At 38.8% G+C, this 17,082-nt stretch overlaps 1 protein-coding gene across 1 annotated transcript in view; it reads right to left on the bottom strand.

Moving 5' to 3' along the window:
• Nucleotides 1-17,082, bottom strand: part of LOC150105008 (protein Obscurin-like) — a 790,953-nt gene that overhangs the window by 259,724 nt on the left and 514,147 nt on the right. The window contains exon 51 of the mRNA XM_090395103.1: nt 12,291-12,466. Coding sequence (XP_090251229.1) covers nt 12,291-12,466 — 176 coding nt within the window. The remainder of the gene's footprint in view (nt 1-12,290; nt 12,467-17,082) is intronic.

The raw sequence follows: 17,082 nt of genomic DNA, 5'->3' as shown, positions 1-17,082 counted from the left end.
TGAACCATTCGTAGCATCTGCTAAGTGGGTACACAAGGATATTAATTAGCATGAGTATAATTATTAATTATATTTAATTAATATAACATACTATAATTAATATAATATAATTATTAATTAATAATAATCATATCACCTCTCCTTCTTCTATCCACCAAACTCCGCAGTCCACATTCCCTCAGTCGATCCTCATAACTAACATGGTACATTCCTGAAACCATCTTTGTTATCTGCCTCTGTGCCCTTTCCACAGTTAATTTATCCCCTTCAAATCCTGGGGACCAAATTTGAGAACAATAGTCCAAGTATGGTCTAATCAAGGCTTTATACAATGGAATCACAACTCTTTTATCTCTGCAGGTCAGCATCCTTAGTATTACAACAATACTTTGGGTTACCTGCACTAACTTTGCAATATGTTCCCTAAATTTCAGGTTTCTATCAGTCATCACCCCCAGATCTCTTACCTCCCCTGCTTCCTCCAGTACAGCTTCTCCAACAGAGTATGCAGCCTCCCATTGATGTATCCCACACTTCAAGACTTTACATTTAGCTGCATTAAACTATAATCTCATTTCATTTGCCCATCTGTCCAGTTTATTCAAATTCTCAATCTACTTGCAGGGCTGCCACATCGCACTATTACTAATAACCCTTCCTAGCTTCACATCATCTGCAAACAACTGAATATCCTCCTGCAATCCACGGAAGTATCATTGATATAAAGGTTAAACAATACAGGTCCCAGTATTGAGGACCTGTATTGTTTAATAAGTGTTAACAGGTCCCACTTGTAACCTTCTGCCTCCTTGATATTGCCCCAACGTACACAGCTCTCTGATACCTGTGCCTATCAGATAGCCAATCCTGAATACAATTTAATAATCTGATATCTAAACCCATGTGCTGCAACTTAAATATCAGCTTATCATGTGGCACCCTATCAAATGCTTTTTCAAAATCCATTAAAAAAAAAAAATGGCCGAATATGCTTTTCCCTTATCAACTGCTCTTGTCACTGTATTATAAAAGGCAATCATATTACTAAAGCAAGAGCATCCCTTGACAAATCCATGTTGACTCTCACAGTTAACATTACCGTCATCTACCCAATGCTGTATATGGTCCCTCAATAATTTCTCCAAGAGCTTAACAACTGCTGAATGAAACACAAACTGGTCTATCATTTGACACTTCAAGCCTGTTACCGTCTGTGCGGTTAGCCAAGTGGCTATGTGCTTTGCAACCATATGTCTGGGAAAGGAGTGTCCAGGGTTCAATTGCCATCACTGATGTGAGGCACTTAGGATCTTTCTCAGACATAGCCAAGTTAGTCGGTCTTGGGCTGCAGGGTTTTTCTCCCTGCAAGTAGGCAAACTGGCCTTGAGAACTCCAAGCTTCTACAGACATAGGATACACTGGGAGCATAGGGCTAAAACCACTTTATCCTTGCATACAGTTGCAGTTAAATGAATAGAAAACTCCTTGACACCACAAGGTAAAAGAGGGGAAGAAGAAGAAGTCTGCTACTGCTCTTATGCAATGCCACTATCCTATCCTCCTTCCACTCCATGGGTACCTTTCCCATAGCATGACTTTCATTGAAAAGCCTGGTAATGATGCTGTCAGTTCCTTAGAACATTCTCTCAAAATCCATCATGAAATATCATCCAGTCCAACAGCTTTATTGGTATCCAGAGTACTCAATATTTGAAACACACTCTCCTCTTGCACCTCCAAACCCTAATCCTGCCCTATCCCTCTAGCATTAAAACCTACTTCTCCAAGATGAAATACTCCAATAAGGTGTTCACTGAACAACTCCACTATGTCCTCTGCATCAGTCACTCTATTCCGATTTTTATCCAACAGTGTCATTCTTCCACAATCATTTTTCCTCCTACTGGCTACATAGCTAAAAAATTCCTGAGGATTTTCTTTGGATCTTAGGGCCAATCTCCTCTCATATTTCAGTTCTGCTTCCTTACCATACTGGTCACTCTCCAGGTCTGATTCTTATATTCTTCGTGTATCTTCCCTCCACTTCCCTCCTTATATCTCTTCCATAATCTCTTTTTCAACTGCAGTTCCTGTTTGATATTGTTTGTCATCCACTTTACACCAAATTGTGTCCTCTTCTTCACTCATGGAATAGAGCTTACTATTGATGCTAAGAAATATATAATACATATATAACAAATATATGGTAACAAATTAAATAATAATAATAATAATAATAATATCAAGCTGATATAAATAACATGAATGATATAGAGTAAATTGGGTACAATATTATTATTATTATGTAACACCTCCAAGGTGTCTAAAGAATCATCACAGGAGGGCACTCCACACCACACAACCCACTGCCCATACATATACACTACTTAATCTTGTATCTATGCTCCATGTCACTATCCACCATCTAGTCAAAACAGACAAAGTTTATATGCATTCACACTCAAAAATATTATTTTTTTTCTGTGAGACCCTCTACCTTTGTATGAGAATGGATATCTCACTTTTCAATAAAAAGCCTTTATAAAGATTCATCTTGTAGTGATGAGAATTGAACTTGGGGCTTTTCAGTGGACGGTCACAATCTGTTGTTCTTCCAACCATGCTACAAAGAAGCTGTAAGCAAGCACCTCCATAGCAGTATGTAGTAACTGTAAGTTTTCACTGTTGCTCACATAAATCTAGATGCCATTTATGTTCCAAGTTTACATCAATATCTTTAAAGTAAGAATTCTTGTAGTTATTAAACAAAATCCTTTTGTGAACTGATTATAACTTTAATAATAAACTCAATCACCATTTGTGCTCTCACTGGCCTATTAGGCAATGCATTTCATGCTTTAGGCAATCCTTCGTGCAAAGAAACCTCTCCTCATCCTCTTGCTCATGACTTCCTTTTGCAACTTTTAGGGGGTGGCCACCTTGTTCTTGCTCCTATCCCTTGTTTTGCCATATGAAACAACTTGCCAGCATAACTCTGTAACTAACTCTCAAGAGTTTAAATGTCTCAGTCATATCAATTATCCTAATTTTATCTACTAAACTTTGCAGTCCACATTCCTTTAATCTATCCTCATAACTAACATATTACAGTTCTGATATCATTTTTGTTATCTACCTACATATGCTTTCCAAGGTTAATTTATTCCCTTCAAATCCTAGGGACCAAATGTGAGCACAATAGTCCACATGTGATCTAATCAGGACTTTATACAATGGAATCACAGCTCATCTATCTCTGCTGGTCAGCATCCTTCTCATATGTCTACTTAGTGTAAACATATCATGATTGCTGATATACTTTTCAGTATTGCAGCAATTTTCTGAGTTACCTTTGCCACCTTTGTAAAATGTCCCCTGAACCTCATGTTTCTATCTAATTATCATCCTAAGATCTCTTACTTTCCTCACTTCCTCCAACAGAGTTGAGTTGATGTATCCCAAACATCAACTCAAAACTTAGCTGCATTAAACTGACAAACCATTCATTTGTCCATCTGCCCAGCTTATTCAGATCCCCCTGAAGGGCCACTATATATGCACCATTACTAATAACCCTTCCCAGCTTCATCTGCAAACAACTAAATACTCCCCCCCCCCTTAAAACCTCCAGGATGAAATATTCCACCAAAAAAAAGTGTTCATTAAACAACTCCACTATGTCCTTTGCATCAGTCACTCCATTCCCATTTTTGTCTCACAATGGCAATCTTGCACAATCATTCCATCACCTACTGGCTGTCTGCACAGTTAGCCTAGTGGCTTTGCTCTTCGCAACCATATGCCTGGGGAAGGAGCGTCCAAGGTTCAATTCCTGTCAACGATGTGAGGAGCTTAAAGATCTTCCTTAGCCAGTCTTGGGTGTGGACAGCAGGTTTTTTTCTGGCAGTTTATCTGGGGTTTTTCATCCCACAAACAGGCAAACCGGCCCCATGAACACACACACAGATACAGTCAGGAATACCTAAGATGATTCCTTCAGCCATAGGTCTGAATTGTCAGCTATGCTGGTCCCAAGCCCAGATAAAAATAGGGGGGAATTGAGGTGGTGCCCATATACCTCCCCGTAATATGGGCTCACAGCCGTTGAATCACCATACGAAACAAATAAAATAAATAACCTACTGGCCACATAACAAAAGAATTCCTTAGGATTTTCTTTGAATCTCAGGACCAGTCTCTTCTCATATCCCATTTTGCCTTCCTTACCATACTAGTTACTCTCCTGGACTGAGTCTGATATTCTTCATGCATCTGCTCTCCCCCCCCCTCTACTTATATTTCTCCCATACCCTCATCCTCATTTTCACCTGCAGTTCCTATTTGATATTGTTTATGATTCACTTTACACCAAATTGCATTCTCTTTTTCACTCTAGGTATACAACTTACCATTGCTTCTAATAAATATTTCTTCACCAGTCTCCATACACTGATGATATCTCGCCTTTCCAATTCCCCTAGTCATGGAACTTCCCCAAGCTGATTTCTAAGATTATTATAATCATCTGATTTGTAATTCCACATAAATTCTTTTCTTTTTAATACTCCTGTATGCCTATTTATCTTCCAGGTCAAACCTCATGCTCTACAACAAGGGGGAAAAGATGCCATCTCCGTTAGTCAGATCTTTTGATGCTATGACCAAATCCTAAACTGCTGAACTTCATGCTCCTTCTAAAACATGTTGCCCAAGACATTTTTCTCTCAAGAATTTCTGAAATTCCATTCTCTTACTAGTACATGCAGTTTCCTCTTCATAATTCATACTGCTATAGTAAAAGTCTCCCATAATGATCATTCTTTTTTGCAGGATGAAATATGCCATAATGATCATTCTTTTTTCAAGCTCAAATGCCTAAACATCTGCTCTTCACCCTCTATGCTCTCTGGCTTATAGCAACACCGTACTGAATATCCTGCTGCCCACCTCTACATCATATCACATGCTCTCAAAACCATAAGCCATTGCAATCGAAATCCTCCACTCAGAGAGGACCCAACCCATCATCTATCATAAGCAGTACTCCACTACTGTGTTTACCCTTTCTATCCTTCCAAAAATGTTATACCATGCTGCTTCTATTTCTGTCAGTATACCATCTTCTGTCAACCATGTTTCATTGATCCCAATAATCTCTGGAAAGGCTGAGGCAATCAGCATTGCCTGTTCTTCTCCTTTATTCTGAATACTCCTGGCATTAGTATAAAGCATTATCAACATATTGTCAGTGTTTCTATACTTATCATATTCCCTCTACACTCAATTGGATTCTACATTACACTATGTGTTCCCCCTTCCCCCAAATGACTATTCTAAAAAGGGTCATCCCTGATGCCATCCACTTTTATAATTCTAGTTCCTGCACCAACACTCACTTGTTCAGAGATGCCTGCATCCCCCATTCAAATGCCACACACACACACACAGTTCCTTTCTGTCCTCAAATGTCCTTCAAGCATCCATGTATTCCAAGCCTCTCTTTCGACACATTCTGACTATTATATTGTTCATTATGGGCACTTCTCTCCAGCTCTGCATTATCATACCTGGGAGACACACTTGCTGTCTTCCCTTTCTCTCAGTGTTTTGCCATACAACCTCAGCATGAACCTCAGATCTCTCACCATCTGATTCATACTGCTTCTTAAGTTATTTGTATCTGCTATCACAATCATCTCATTCATTCTTTCACCTCACTTAATTTCCATAGTCACATTATCTATTGTTCCTATAGACAAACACTCCTCTGGCATTCTATCCTCCATTTCATGAATCATCAAATCTTCATACATCACACCTCTTTCCATTCTGTTCCTTCCTTGCTCACCTGCATCCCTCACTCTTGCTCCTGTGACACTTTCTCTCCTTGTTCTCCAGCTTACCTTCCTTCCTGTTCTCTCTCCATTCCTGGTTCCTGCACCGTATGGCCTTCCTCTCGTTCCTTCTCTTCCCTTAGTTCTCCTATTCTCTCCCCCTTCTATCATTCCCATAACTTTCTCTCAATCCTCTGCTCATTTGCTTCATATCCATTGTTTCCAGTCTCATAATCTCTTCTTTCAAGCTTCTTAACTCATCCCTCATACATTCCACTTCTTTCAGTGCATCTCTCTCTCTCTCACTCACCAAGTAACTTATTTTCACTTGACATTCATCCTCCCAATCAACACCATCTTCCAAACCTACTACACTCCCTAATTTTATATTCTTGTTCATATACCAGTCTTCCTCACCCTCTCACTCTCTCATGTTAATCATCTCTCTTGGTCAACATTCACTCATTTCTGCTGTAATATTGCTGGAGTCTGTTATGCCAATTTCAATATCACCAAATTCCTCCTATTTTCTAAATTTTAAGCGAACGTGCACACCCCGGTTTCTCACCTGCCATGTTCTAACTGTCAGGATGCGAACATGCCACAAGCACCACATACCACAAGATCCATAGTATGCTATGTAAAATATAGTTCTTAACTGGTGGAGGATTAGCCAATAATGTATCAGCAAATTGAATTGAAACTGCTGACATTATTTAAATGCTACACAAAGAACACTAACAAACTATGCTAAAATGTTACATTAAAGTACAAATTCAAACAAACACAAAACCATCCATAGACCATATATTCTATCTACCATAGACTCCCTATAAATTTAAAGCAAAAACTCCAATTATGAATGCCCATTATAATGGACTTTATAAGTGCAATGATAACAAGAATTTGATGGAATCCAAAACATATGTTGAGACTGCAGCCCCTCTTACTTTTGAAGAAAAATGCAATGCAAATAAATGGTGTATAAACTGTGATTCTAAATCATGAATGTATCAACTACTCCATTTCAGCTCAGTTGCATCAAATCCAAAGATGCAGAAATTTCCAATTCAAATATGTATGGATGTTCCAGTCATAGAAAGCATGGGGAACTCACAACTGTGGTGTTCAATTTCTGTTTAGCTGTCTGTTACCGCTGAGCTGTGAAAAAAATCTGCTAACATGTTCAGTTACTTATGTCATTGAACATGTTAAGCCTGACAAATCACAATTATATACTATTTATGTATTTGTAAGCATTTTTCTTCAAAATGAATGTTCTAATAAAAAGAATTGTTTAATAACATTTTAATTTTCACATACCCTTTTCAGATGCTAAGAAAGAGATTTATCCTCTCTCTCTCTCTCTCTCTCTCTATGTGTGTGTGTGAGAGTGAATCTATATACAGTCAACAGTTAAGTGATTTTTTTAATAATTTTTCTGATGAATGAGGACATTGTTTGAATAGGAAACTTAGGAAATAAAATACACATATTCAGTAATGAAGATTTGATTAATTCCTCATATTCATCCATTCTCTAGAATAATAAGATTTTTTTTTAAAAAAATGTTATTTAATTTTATTGGTTTATGTTATGATAGATAGTATATGATACAATATTTACAAGATTGATGTAATATGTAATTGTTTGTCTGTATATATTTCACAAAAACATAAACTTATGAAAAATTTAAAAATTTAATTTTGTTCCTTCTTTCTGGAAGGAACCAAATTACTTTGAAGTAGAAAAATCTAATATACCAATTAGAAGTTTTACATTTTATATTTATTTTAAAAATTTCTAGATTTACACTAAAAACCAGAAGTATCAATATCATATAACTATTTGATAGAGAAAATGTTAAGTACTAAAAATTTAGTAGATCATTCCAATCAATTTAATTTGAGTTGTTTGGTTATGTTCTGTGGAATATTTATGGTGGTATTAACATCAGAGTAGAAGGAAAAAATATAAGGTTCAATATTAACTTTCAATATTCAATATAAACTTAGAGTGAATCTTGCCTAGGATAGTTTCATTGAGTGTAGAGAGTTTATATTTTGAAGTTTTTAGCATTAAAGTATATTTTTAGTATATCTTGTGTGTGTGTGTATTGTAGTGTCTCTTTCAATAATGGCAGCTGCAATACATCAGTTAAATGTATGACTACATTCTTCACAGTATCCTACAAGATTTTGCAGTATGCTTATCTTACAGCATGATTGCATCCTGGCAATTTAAGAGATGGGGTAGTGCATGTCAGCATGAAATGCAGACTATAGGAACCAGGTGATATCAATATCAGTATCTCTGGTTTTTGTAGTGACAGAGAGATATGAGTAAAATGGTGAGGAAGGTGAGAGTGATGTAGAGATAGATATAACATTAGGAAATGTGACTGGGGATTTAGTGGATTTGAAGGATGGTACTGATGGGTTAAGTAAAGGTTTGGCAAAGGCAAGATGCTGGAGAGAGATTCTGAGAGATAAGAGAGATAATAAGAGAATTGATCTGATGATACTGAGAGAAAGAAATAATGATAGAGGTACTGAGAGAGAGAGAGATGAAGTGGAAAATATGAGAAGGGTGAAGGAAGAGATCTGGAGACTTGAAAGGGTCACTGACCTCAGGTTAACAAGAGTGAGAGTGAGAAAGTTATGGGAATGAGAGAAGGAGAAAGAACGTGAGAACCAGGGAAGAAGAAAAAATTAAGTCAAGATAGTAGGCAGTAAATGAGAGGGCAAGGAGGGAGAGATGAGGTGAGCAAGGAGAAGTGGTCTATTAAAGGTATGATGTGTGGAGATTCAATGACACATAATTATGTGCAAAACAGAATGGAGACTGCCTGACTAAAGCGATGATAGAGAATGTGACTATAGTAATTAAGTGAAGTGAAAATGTGGATGAGATGATAGCAATGGCAGTTACAAATGACCTGAGAGATTGTGTAAATCAGCTGGCAAGAGATCTCAGGTTAAATGTTAGTGCAGCAGAAAGGTGCATTAGGGAATATAGTGAGTATATTGCCCAGATATGATAATGCAGATTTGACACACTCTTCCTTATGAGAAGGAAGAGTGTGTCAAAAGAGAGACCTGAATTATGTGAATGCCTGGCATGCATTTGATAAAAGAGGAGAGCTGTATGAAAGAGATGGAGAGGCATCTGGAGAGATTATTTTTCTCTAGGTAAATGAGAATTTTAGTTCAAGAAAAGAGTTGCCAGGGGTGGCTTCTTGTGGGGAATGTATGGGTTATCACAAATGGAGTCTATAGGATGAAATAATAGTAGCTATAGAACAGTGATAATGCACTGATCCTTCTTTGAAAAAATGCCAGAAATAAAGGGAATGGATTGGTGGCATGAATTCATTCCAGCACCTCAGCCTGTCTGAAAATTATTGGAATTAGTGAAATGTGTTGACAGAAGAGGACATCCTGATAAAAGTAGAAGGGTACAGTATATTTTGCCAGGGTAGGAAGGGTAAATGCAGTGATGGCTTATGATAAGTGATGAGTTGGGTCCTCTCAGAGTGGAAGAAAATGGTTGTAATGGTTTTGAGAGTGCGAGGTGCAGGTGGGTAGGACAGTATATTTAGTGGGCTGTTGCTACAGACCAGAAAGTACAGAAGGTAAAGAGATGTTTATGCAGTTTAGATAGGGAAGGACAAAATGAATGATCATTATAGGAGATTTTAACTACAGCAGCATATAGCAGTAAGGAAACAAAATTTCTGGAATTTTTGAGGGATTTCTGGAGGTCAGGAAATACATTATACCACATGATTAAGTTTACCCTATTATGGCATGTATTGTCACCAGGAAAACTATGGACAGGATTTGATATCAGTAGAATATCATCTACACATAGGAGGAAGTTGGCAAAAGTATGAAGCTTTAGGAAAACTCTGGCATTGGTGAGAAAATCAGAAGAGAAGGAGCAATCCAACATGATGCACAGTAAATGACTAGAGGAAAACCTAGCAACTCAATTGCAGAAGGATGGAGGACTTGTGAAATTAACATTTTATTTATCCAATCTCAAATGTCCTAAAGATACAGACTCACAAAAATATTATTTATAGAGCAAAAGGAGATCAAAAATGAGAGGTAATTCATATTTATAATAAATATGTGTAAAGAACATATTTTGTGCTTGGATATTGATGGTTAAGAGAATTCTTTGCAAGATAATGTGATGAGTACAGAAAAGTGAATGCATTTAAATATGTAGTATGATAGATTATGAACCTCTCTTAATGAATGAATCTTCTGACTTCATGGAAGTCTGTTAATAATAATAATATAATAATAATAATAACTAGTCTGAGGTATACATTTGTTCACAGAATGAAAGGTGCTACTTTTTCATAAAAGTTAGTTCTGAAAATAGCATTGCTATGGAGGTTAACACATTGATAAGCAAGATCTTGAATTTGCTATCACTAGTTCTTTATCCAAAAATGGTAAAAACATTGTTTTTACCGTTTTACTATGGTAGGTTGTTATGGTGATAAGTTTTCTTTAATGAGTTTTTTACAAGTGCCTCCTAAGCACAATTGGAAGAACAATGGCATATAGACAAATCAGCCAGAGTACACATGTAGTTTACAAACAAAAAATATTATGAGTTGACAGTATATGGTGTAGTGTATAGATGCTGGACAATGGCAAAGTGCGTAAATGGAGGATAAAGTGTAGACAGTGGATTCGTAGATCAAAAGTGGCCTCCTGCAATAAGACCCTGGACTCCTTAGAAGTGTCACATAACAATAATAATGAAATGCTGTGAGCTATAGTTGACAGCATTATCTCAGAAATGGGTGAAAATCAACTGAGAGAGACGAGTAGTGTGATCATGAGTGAGGATAGCAAGCAGAACGTGAATGAAAAATAAAAGTAGGGAGTGTAGGGGGTTTGAAACATCGTGAAGTTTTTGCGAAGATGGTGTTAATTGGGAGGATGAATGTCGAGCAAAAGTAGGTAGCTTGCAGAGAGAGAGAGATGAGATGAAAGAAGTGGAATGTATCGAGAACAAGCTGAGAAGCGTGAAGGATGAGATTAGGCGACTGGAAACAACAAATGCAAAGCGAATTAGAGTAGGAGCAAGAGAGAGTTATGGGAATGATGGAAGAAGAGAGAATAGGAGAACCAATAAAAGAGAGCGAATGAGAGAAAAGCGAGACAGTGAAGGAACCAGGGATAGAGAGATGACAAGTAAACAAGGAAGAAACAAAGTGATGTGTGAAGACTCGGTGATCCATAGGATTTGAAAGCATATGGTGTGTGAGGTAGAGGTAGACAGGACAAGATATTTAGTGGGACGTTGCTATAAGCCAGGGAGCATAGAGGGTGAAGAGCAAGAAATATTTAGGCAGTTGAGCTTGGCAATTGCAAAATGAATGATTGTTATGGGATTTTAAATACAGTAGTATAAACTGAGAAGAGGAAACTGTATGCTGTAGTAAGGGAATTTCTGGAATTCTGGGGGGGGGGGTGGGGGGGGGGGGGGGTGGGGGGGGGGGGGGGTGGGGGGGGGGGGGGGTGGGGGGGGGGGGGGGTGGGGGGGGGGGGGGGTGGGGGGGGGGGGGGGTGGGGGGGGGGGGGGGTGGGGGGGGGGGGGGGTGGGGGGGGGGGGGGGTGGGGGGGGGGGGGGGTGGGGGGGGGGGGGGGTGGGGGGGGGGGGGGGTGGGGGGGGGGGGGGGTGGGGGGGGGGGGGGGTGGGGGGGGGGGGGGGTGGGGGGGGGGGGGGGTGGGGGGGGGGGGGGGTGGGGGGGGGGGGGGGTGGGGGGGGGGGGGGGTGGGGGGGGGGGGGGGTGGGGGGGGGGGGGGGTGGGGGGGGGGGGGGGTGGGGGGGGGGGGGGGTGGGGGGGGGGGGGGGTGGGGGGGGGGGGGGGTGGGGGGGGGGGGGGGTGGGGGGGGGGGGGGGTGGGGGGGGGGGGGGGTGGGGGGGGGGGGGGGTGGGGGGGGGGGGGGGTGGGGGGGGGCAGTTTTGCATAACTGCATAATAATTATACTTCACAAACTTCACCAAATAAATATGAAAAGTAAGTATCTGTTTTATTAGCTATATTCATAGCCTGGACAATTATATGACATATCGTGTCAGAATGTTAAATTAAAAGAAGAGTTTTGTATCACAGTTTAAATTGATTTTGAAAGTTATATTTCAGATCAGCGATTATTGATTAAAATGATAATGCTATTTAACTCTTAACTGCAGCTGTCACAAAATAAATAATTGTTCCTCATGTGTTTTATAATTAATGCTTATTTTAGAGGCGACAGTTTCGTGTCATGCAACGATATATGAACTCTTGAATTCCTGTAAAATCTCTATCAGGTTCACAAATTATTGGTGGATTCATAGCAGACATTAACATCAATAATGCTATTATTACACAAGAACCCATGATGATAAGAGTAGAAGTAGGGAGAGATAATAGTTCCTTACTCTCAGGATATAGATGTGCACTACAAATATCACTACCATGTGGATTGGAAATGCTGACACTATATTTTCCAAAATCCGATGGCTCAATATTACGGATAGTTAAACGCAACAGTCCAGTTGGCTCAAGCTCTGTCCTATGTCTACCTGATAGCTCTAATGGTTTCTCATCTTTTAACCTGAAAGCAAACATAATGAATTAAGTTTTGTCAAAACTGACCTAAATAAGTGTAAAATACATTATGATATTTTAAATAATAAAAAAATCTGCTAATGCCTTTTATTCACCAAAAGGAGTAAGCAAGGCCATTTTATCCCTAACTAACTTTTTCAGATTGATGACCAGTCAATCTTCATCCTCAACCATCACAGATAGTTGATCCAAGATTTTTAATGATCCTCTGAATCATTGAAAGTCTTGGATCCGATTGAAATATTGGCCTAGATTGAAAGTCTTCATCCTCTGGAAGAAGAAGAGAGTACAGCAGACATCTCAGCCATCTCATGGTCTCTAACCCTAAGAATATATAGTTTATTATATGCACGTATTCACAAGAATATTATAAAGGATGGAAAATTAGCCTTCTGGGATGCCCTCCTTTCCCATACACCTTCTGGACAAGGCCACTATACATAACAAGATTCAGCACATCATTCATCTCAAAAAATAGGTATGCTGAAATCATTGCTCAACAAATCACATGTTATCTGGTCCAATTTCCAAACTCTCCAACAAGCACTGAGCACCATCCACTGCATCTTGCTACAGCAGGGTTTCTCAAACTTTTCCTATGATGGAACACTTCACAAATCCTGAAATTTTAATGGAACACCTTGGTTAAAGTCGAATATCATTGGTCTCGTATTCAATGTAAAACTAAGCACACACTATCGCCTCAGCAGGAGCTGTATCGCATTGCAAAAATGCAACAGTGCACATTATGGGCATGTTGGGCTGCATCGCATTGACTTTGCTTGTGACTACATGTTTCCTAGAATAGATACCTCCATACTTCACTTGCATTCAGTGTCGACAACTGCAGGCAGCTGAGTCAAGGCAAGTGTGCACTGGCCTTAATAGCACAATCCACACACAAAGTTAGGAGTGCCTGATTTTCAAACATGTTTGAACTTGTTGCAGCATTTAAAATCATTCCAGACTCATATTAATTCTGATAATTTTTCACAGAATACTTATTCACTTTCTGTGGAACACTGGTGTTCTGCAGAACTTAGTTTGGGAAATGCTGTACTACAGAAGGGCTTCACCTCAAGGAAGTTTAAACACATGGACTCTTACAAGCCCATCTCCAAGAACCCCAAACCTGTATGGGGAAGTCCTTATCCCATACATTGCAGACATCTCTGAGATGATTGCTAAGATCCTGAAAAGATATAATTTGTTCCAACATTTTGCCTTATAAACAAAATCCATGAGAGATTAACAGTCCCCCCTTCTCCCTCCCTGGTATTTACCAGGTTCAGTGTAATGCAATTTTTAAATCATACTTTGGACAAACAGGGCATTCTGTTGAAAAACTACCACAAGAACACCAATCTTATATCAACAACAATAAACCTGAAAAATCAGGCCTTGCTCAGTATTGAGTGAACGCCGATCACTGGATCCTATGGTCCAATACTCATCTTTTACACTGGTGCAGGTTTAGGTATCAGCAGTTATTTAAAGAGAGTGCTGAAATTCTTCTACACTGCCCAAATTTAAATCGGAACAACTACCTCTCTTTTGCAAGATTTGGGACAGTCTCATCTTCATAAATGGCAAGCGACAGTGCATCCCCCATATTTCATTAATTTTTTATAAATTTAATTTAAATTTTAAAATTTAATTTAATTTTTAAAATTTAATTTAATATAATTCTGTATCATTCATTTCATTATCTAATTATATTTAATTTTATTTCAAATGACTATTTTAAATTTGAGCCTTAATTGTAATCTTATTTTGTTGTAACCATCCACTAGGTGGCATGCTAACAAGTAGCTCAGCTCTGTAAATTAACATCAATTTTCAGATATAATAAATTTAGTTTAATCCTTTCAACACCAATTTTCAGAGCTGATAGCAAACTATATTCACTTCATGACCAGTTAGTTTCTGGTTGAAAAATTTGTAATAATAAATGTATTATATTCTTGTTAATATGTGTATCTATTAAATTTCATTATGCCACACCGTTAAAAATTTGCCTTCAGATAATAATAGTATACATATTATTATACACATCTGCAAGGGCATGTACTTTGCATTATGGGATACGAGAGCAATTGATGTGAAGTTGTCAGCCTCTATATACAAGTCATGAAGATACTTCATGCCCACTCATGAAGATACTTCATGCCCACTCATGAAGATACTTCACAGCAAACTTTGTTTGCTTACACTTGGATAAAGGATTAAACCAAGAATATGATTTGTGACAAGAATATGTCTGGCTTCTTTAATTTATATCAAAAAAGTATTTATTTCTTGCATACTTTTTCAGAATTTTTTCTTCTTCTTCATTAGTCATTTTCATCAACCACTGCTGGATAAAGGGTTCAGTTAAATTTCTCCTATTTATCATATCTTGCTCTTCTCTGCCATTAAATTCCAGCTGTCTCATTTCATCTTCCCAATGTCTCTTTGGTCTTCCTTTAGCTTTTTCCATTCCTAGGATATGATTCATCTTTATCAATTTTCAAGTGTTACTTCTTGATCAGTCTATTCCCAACTTGATCTTATAGGGGTTTGTTGTGAGACTAGTGTTATTTAATTTGTATATCAACAAAACTGGAATGGGTTTAACTGGTGATATACAACTGTTTTCAAATGATGCAAAACTGGAGAGAGAGAGAGAGAGAGTGATAAGAAATCAAGCAGATGATGCAGCCTTACAGGAGGACTTCAATACATTGTATGACAGTATGAAACTGTCAGTTCAATGTTGCAAAGTGTAAGGTCCTGAAATTTGGTAGGCAAGAATAGGACGCAAAGTATACACTTGGTGGGGAAATTCTGGAGAATATTCAGGAGACAAGAGACCCTGTCAGAAAAAGATCTGAAGTTCTGATGCGATGACATCACAACTTGTACAATGTGACTTCTGTACTTCAGATCTTTTTTCCGACAAGGTCTCTTGTCCCCTGAATATTCTCCAGAATTTCCCCACCAGAGGACCTTGAGGTGCAGAAATAAAGTGTTTCTGCTTTCATTGGATAGCATTTCATTGTGGACAGATTTGGTCCCCTGGAATAATTATTATTATTATTCAGGCCTCCATGGAATCAAAAGATTCATCGCAGGAGATCCTTCCTAGGAAACACAAAGTCTATCAAGATTCATCACAGGAAGGCCCTCCTAGGAAACACAAAGTCTACCATACCACTCATTGACCGTTCTCGCTCTCACCACTCTATCAGGCATGCAAAGAAACCTCACCCTCCTGCTCACAGCTTTCTTTCATAACTTCCAGGGATGGCCCCCTTGTCATCACGCCTTCAAGTTGTTAAACCAAGCAAAATACCTCCCCAGTGTCAACCCTGTAACCACCTCACAACAGTTTAAAAGTCTCAATCATATCAACTCTCCTTCTATCCACCAAACATTGTATAGTCCTGAAACCATGGAGGGAAGGTAAGATAGTGCCATTGCATAAGGGTGGTAGCAGACTGGAAGTGTCTAATTATAGGCCAGTTTGTGTTTCATCAGCAGTTGTTAAGATCTTGGAGAAATTAGTGAGGGACCTCTTTTCACAGTTAATTTATCCTCTTCAAATCCTGGGCACCAAATTTGAGAACAATAGTTTAAGTGTGGTCTGATCAGGGTCTTATACAATAGAATGATAACTCTTTTATCTCTGCAGGTCAGCATCCTTCTTAGTATTGCAGCAATCCTCTGTGTTACCTTCACCATCTTTGCATTATGTCCCCTGAATTTCAGGTTTCTATCAATCATCAACCTCAGATCTCTTGTCTCTGCTGCTTCCTCCAATAGAGTATGAAGTGTCCCATCAGTGTGTCCCAAACCTCAAGATCTTACATTTTGCTGCATTAAACAGACATCCCATTCATTTGCCCATCTATCTAGCTTATTCAAATCCTCTTGCAGGGCTACCACAGCTGCACTATTACTAATAATCCTTCCTAGCTTCGCATCATCCTCAAACAACTGAATATCCCCTTGCAATCCACTGGAATGTCATTGATATAAAGGTTAAACAATATATGTCCTAGTACTGAGCCCTGTGGGACCCCACTTGTAATCTTCTGCCTCCTTGAAACTACCCCACCATACACAACTCTCTCTGATGCCTATCAGACAACCAATCCTGAATCCAGTTGACCAATCTGACATCCAGACCCATGTGCTGCAACTTAAATATCAGCTTATCATGTGGCACCTTGTCAAATGCCTTTGCTAAATCCAAGAAAATGGCAGTATATGCCTTTCCCTCATCAACTGTTCTTATAACTTTATTATAAACGGCTAGCATATTACTAAAACAATAGTGCCCTTTAACTAATCCATGTTGATTCTCACAGATAACATTACCCTCATTTGCCCAATCCTGTATATGGTCCCTCACTAATTTCTCCAACATTTTAACAACTACTGATGACACACAAATAGGCCTAAAATTAGACACTTCTGGTCTACTACTGCCCTTATGCAATGGCACTATCTTACCTTCTTTCCATTCCCTGGGCACCTTTCCTATAGACTTTCATTGAAAAGCCAGGACAAAGGAGCTGTCAGTTCTTTAGCACATTCTTTCAAACTCATGGTGAAATA

Source organism: Typopeltis vanoorti, chromosome 7, assembly GCF_054136105.1.
Source record: "Typopeltis vanoorti isolate ZY-2024b chromosome 7, IOZ_Tvanoo_1.0, whole genome shotgun sequence".
NCBI lineage: Eukaryota > Metazoa > Arthropoda > Arachnida > Uropygi > Thelyphonidae > Typopeltis > Typopeltis vanoorti.
The sequence above is the reverse complement of the archived record's forward strand: the minus strand, read 5'-3'. Positions and strand labels throughout refer to the sequence as shown.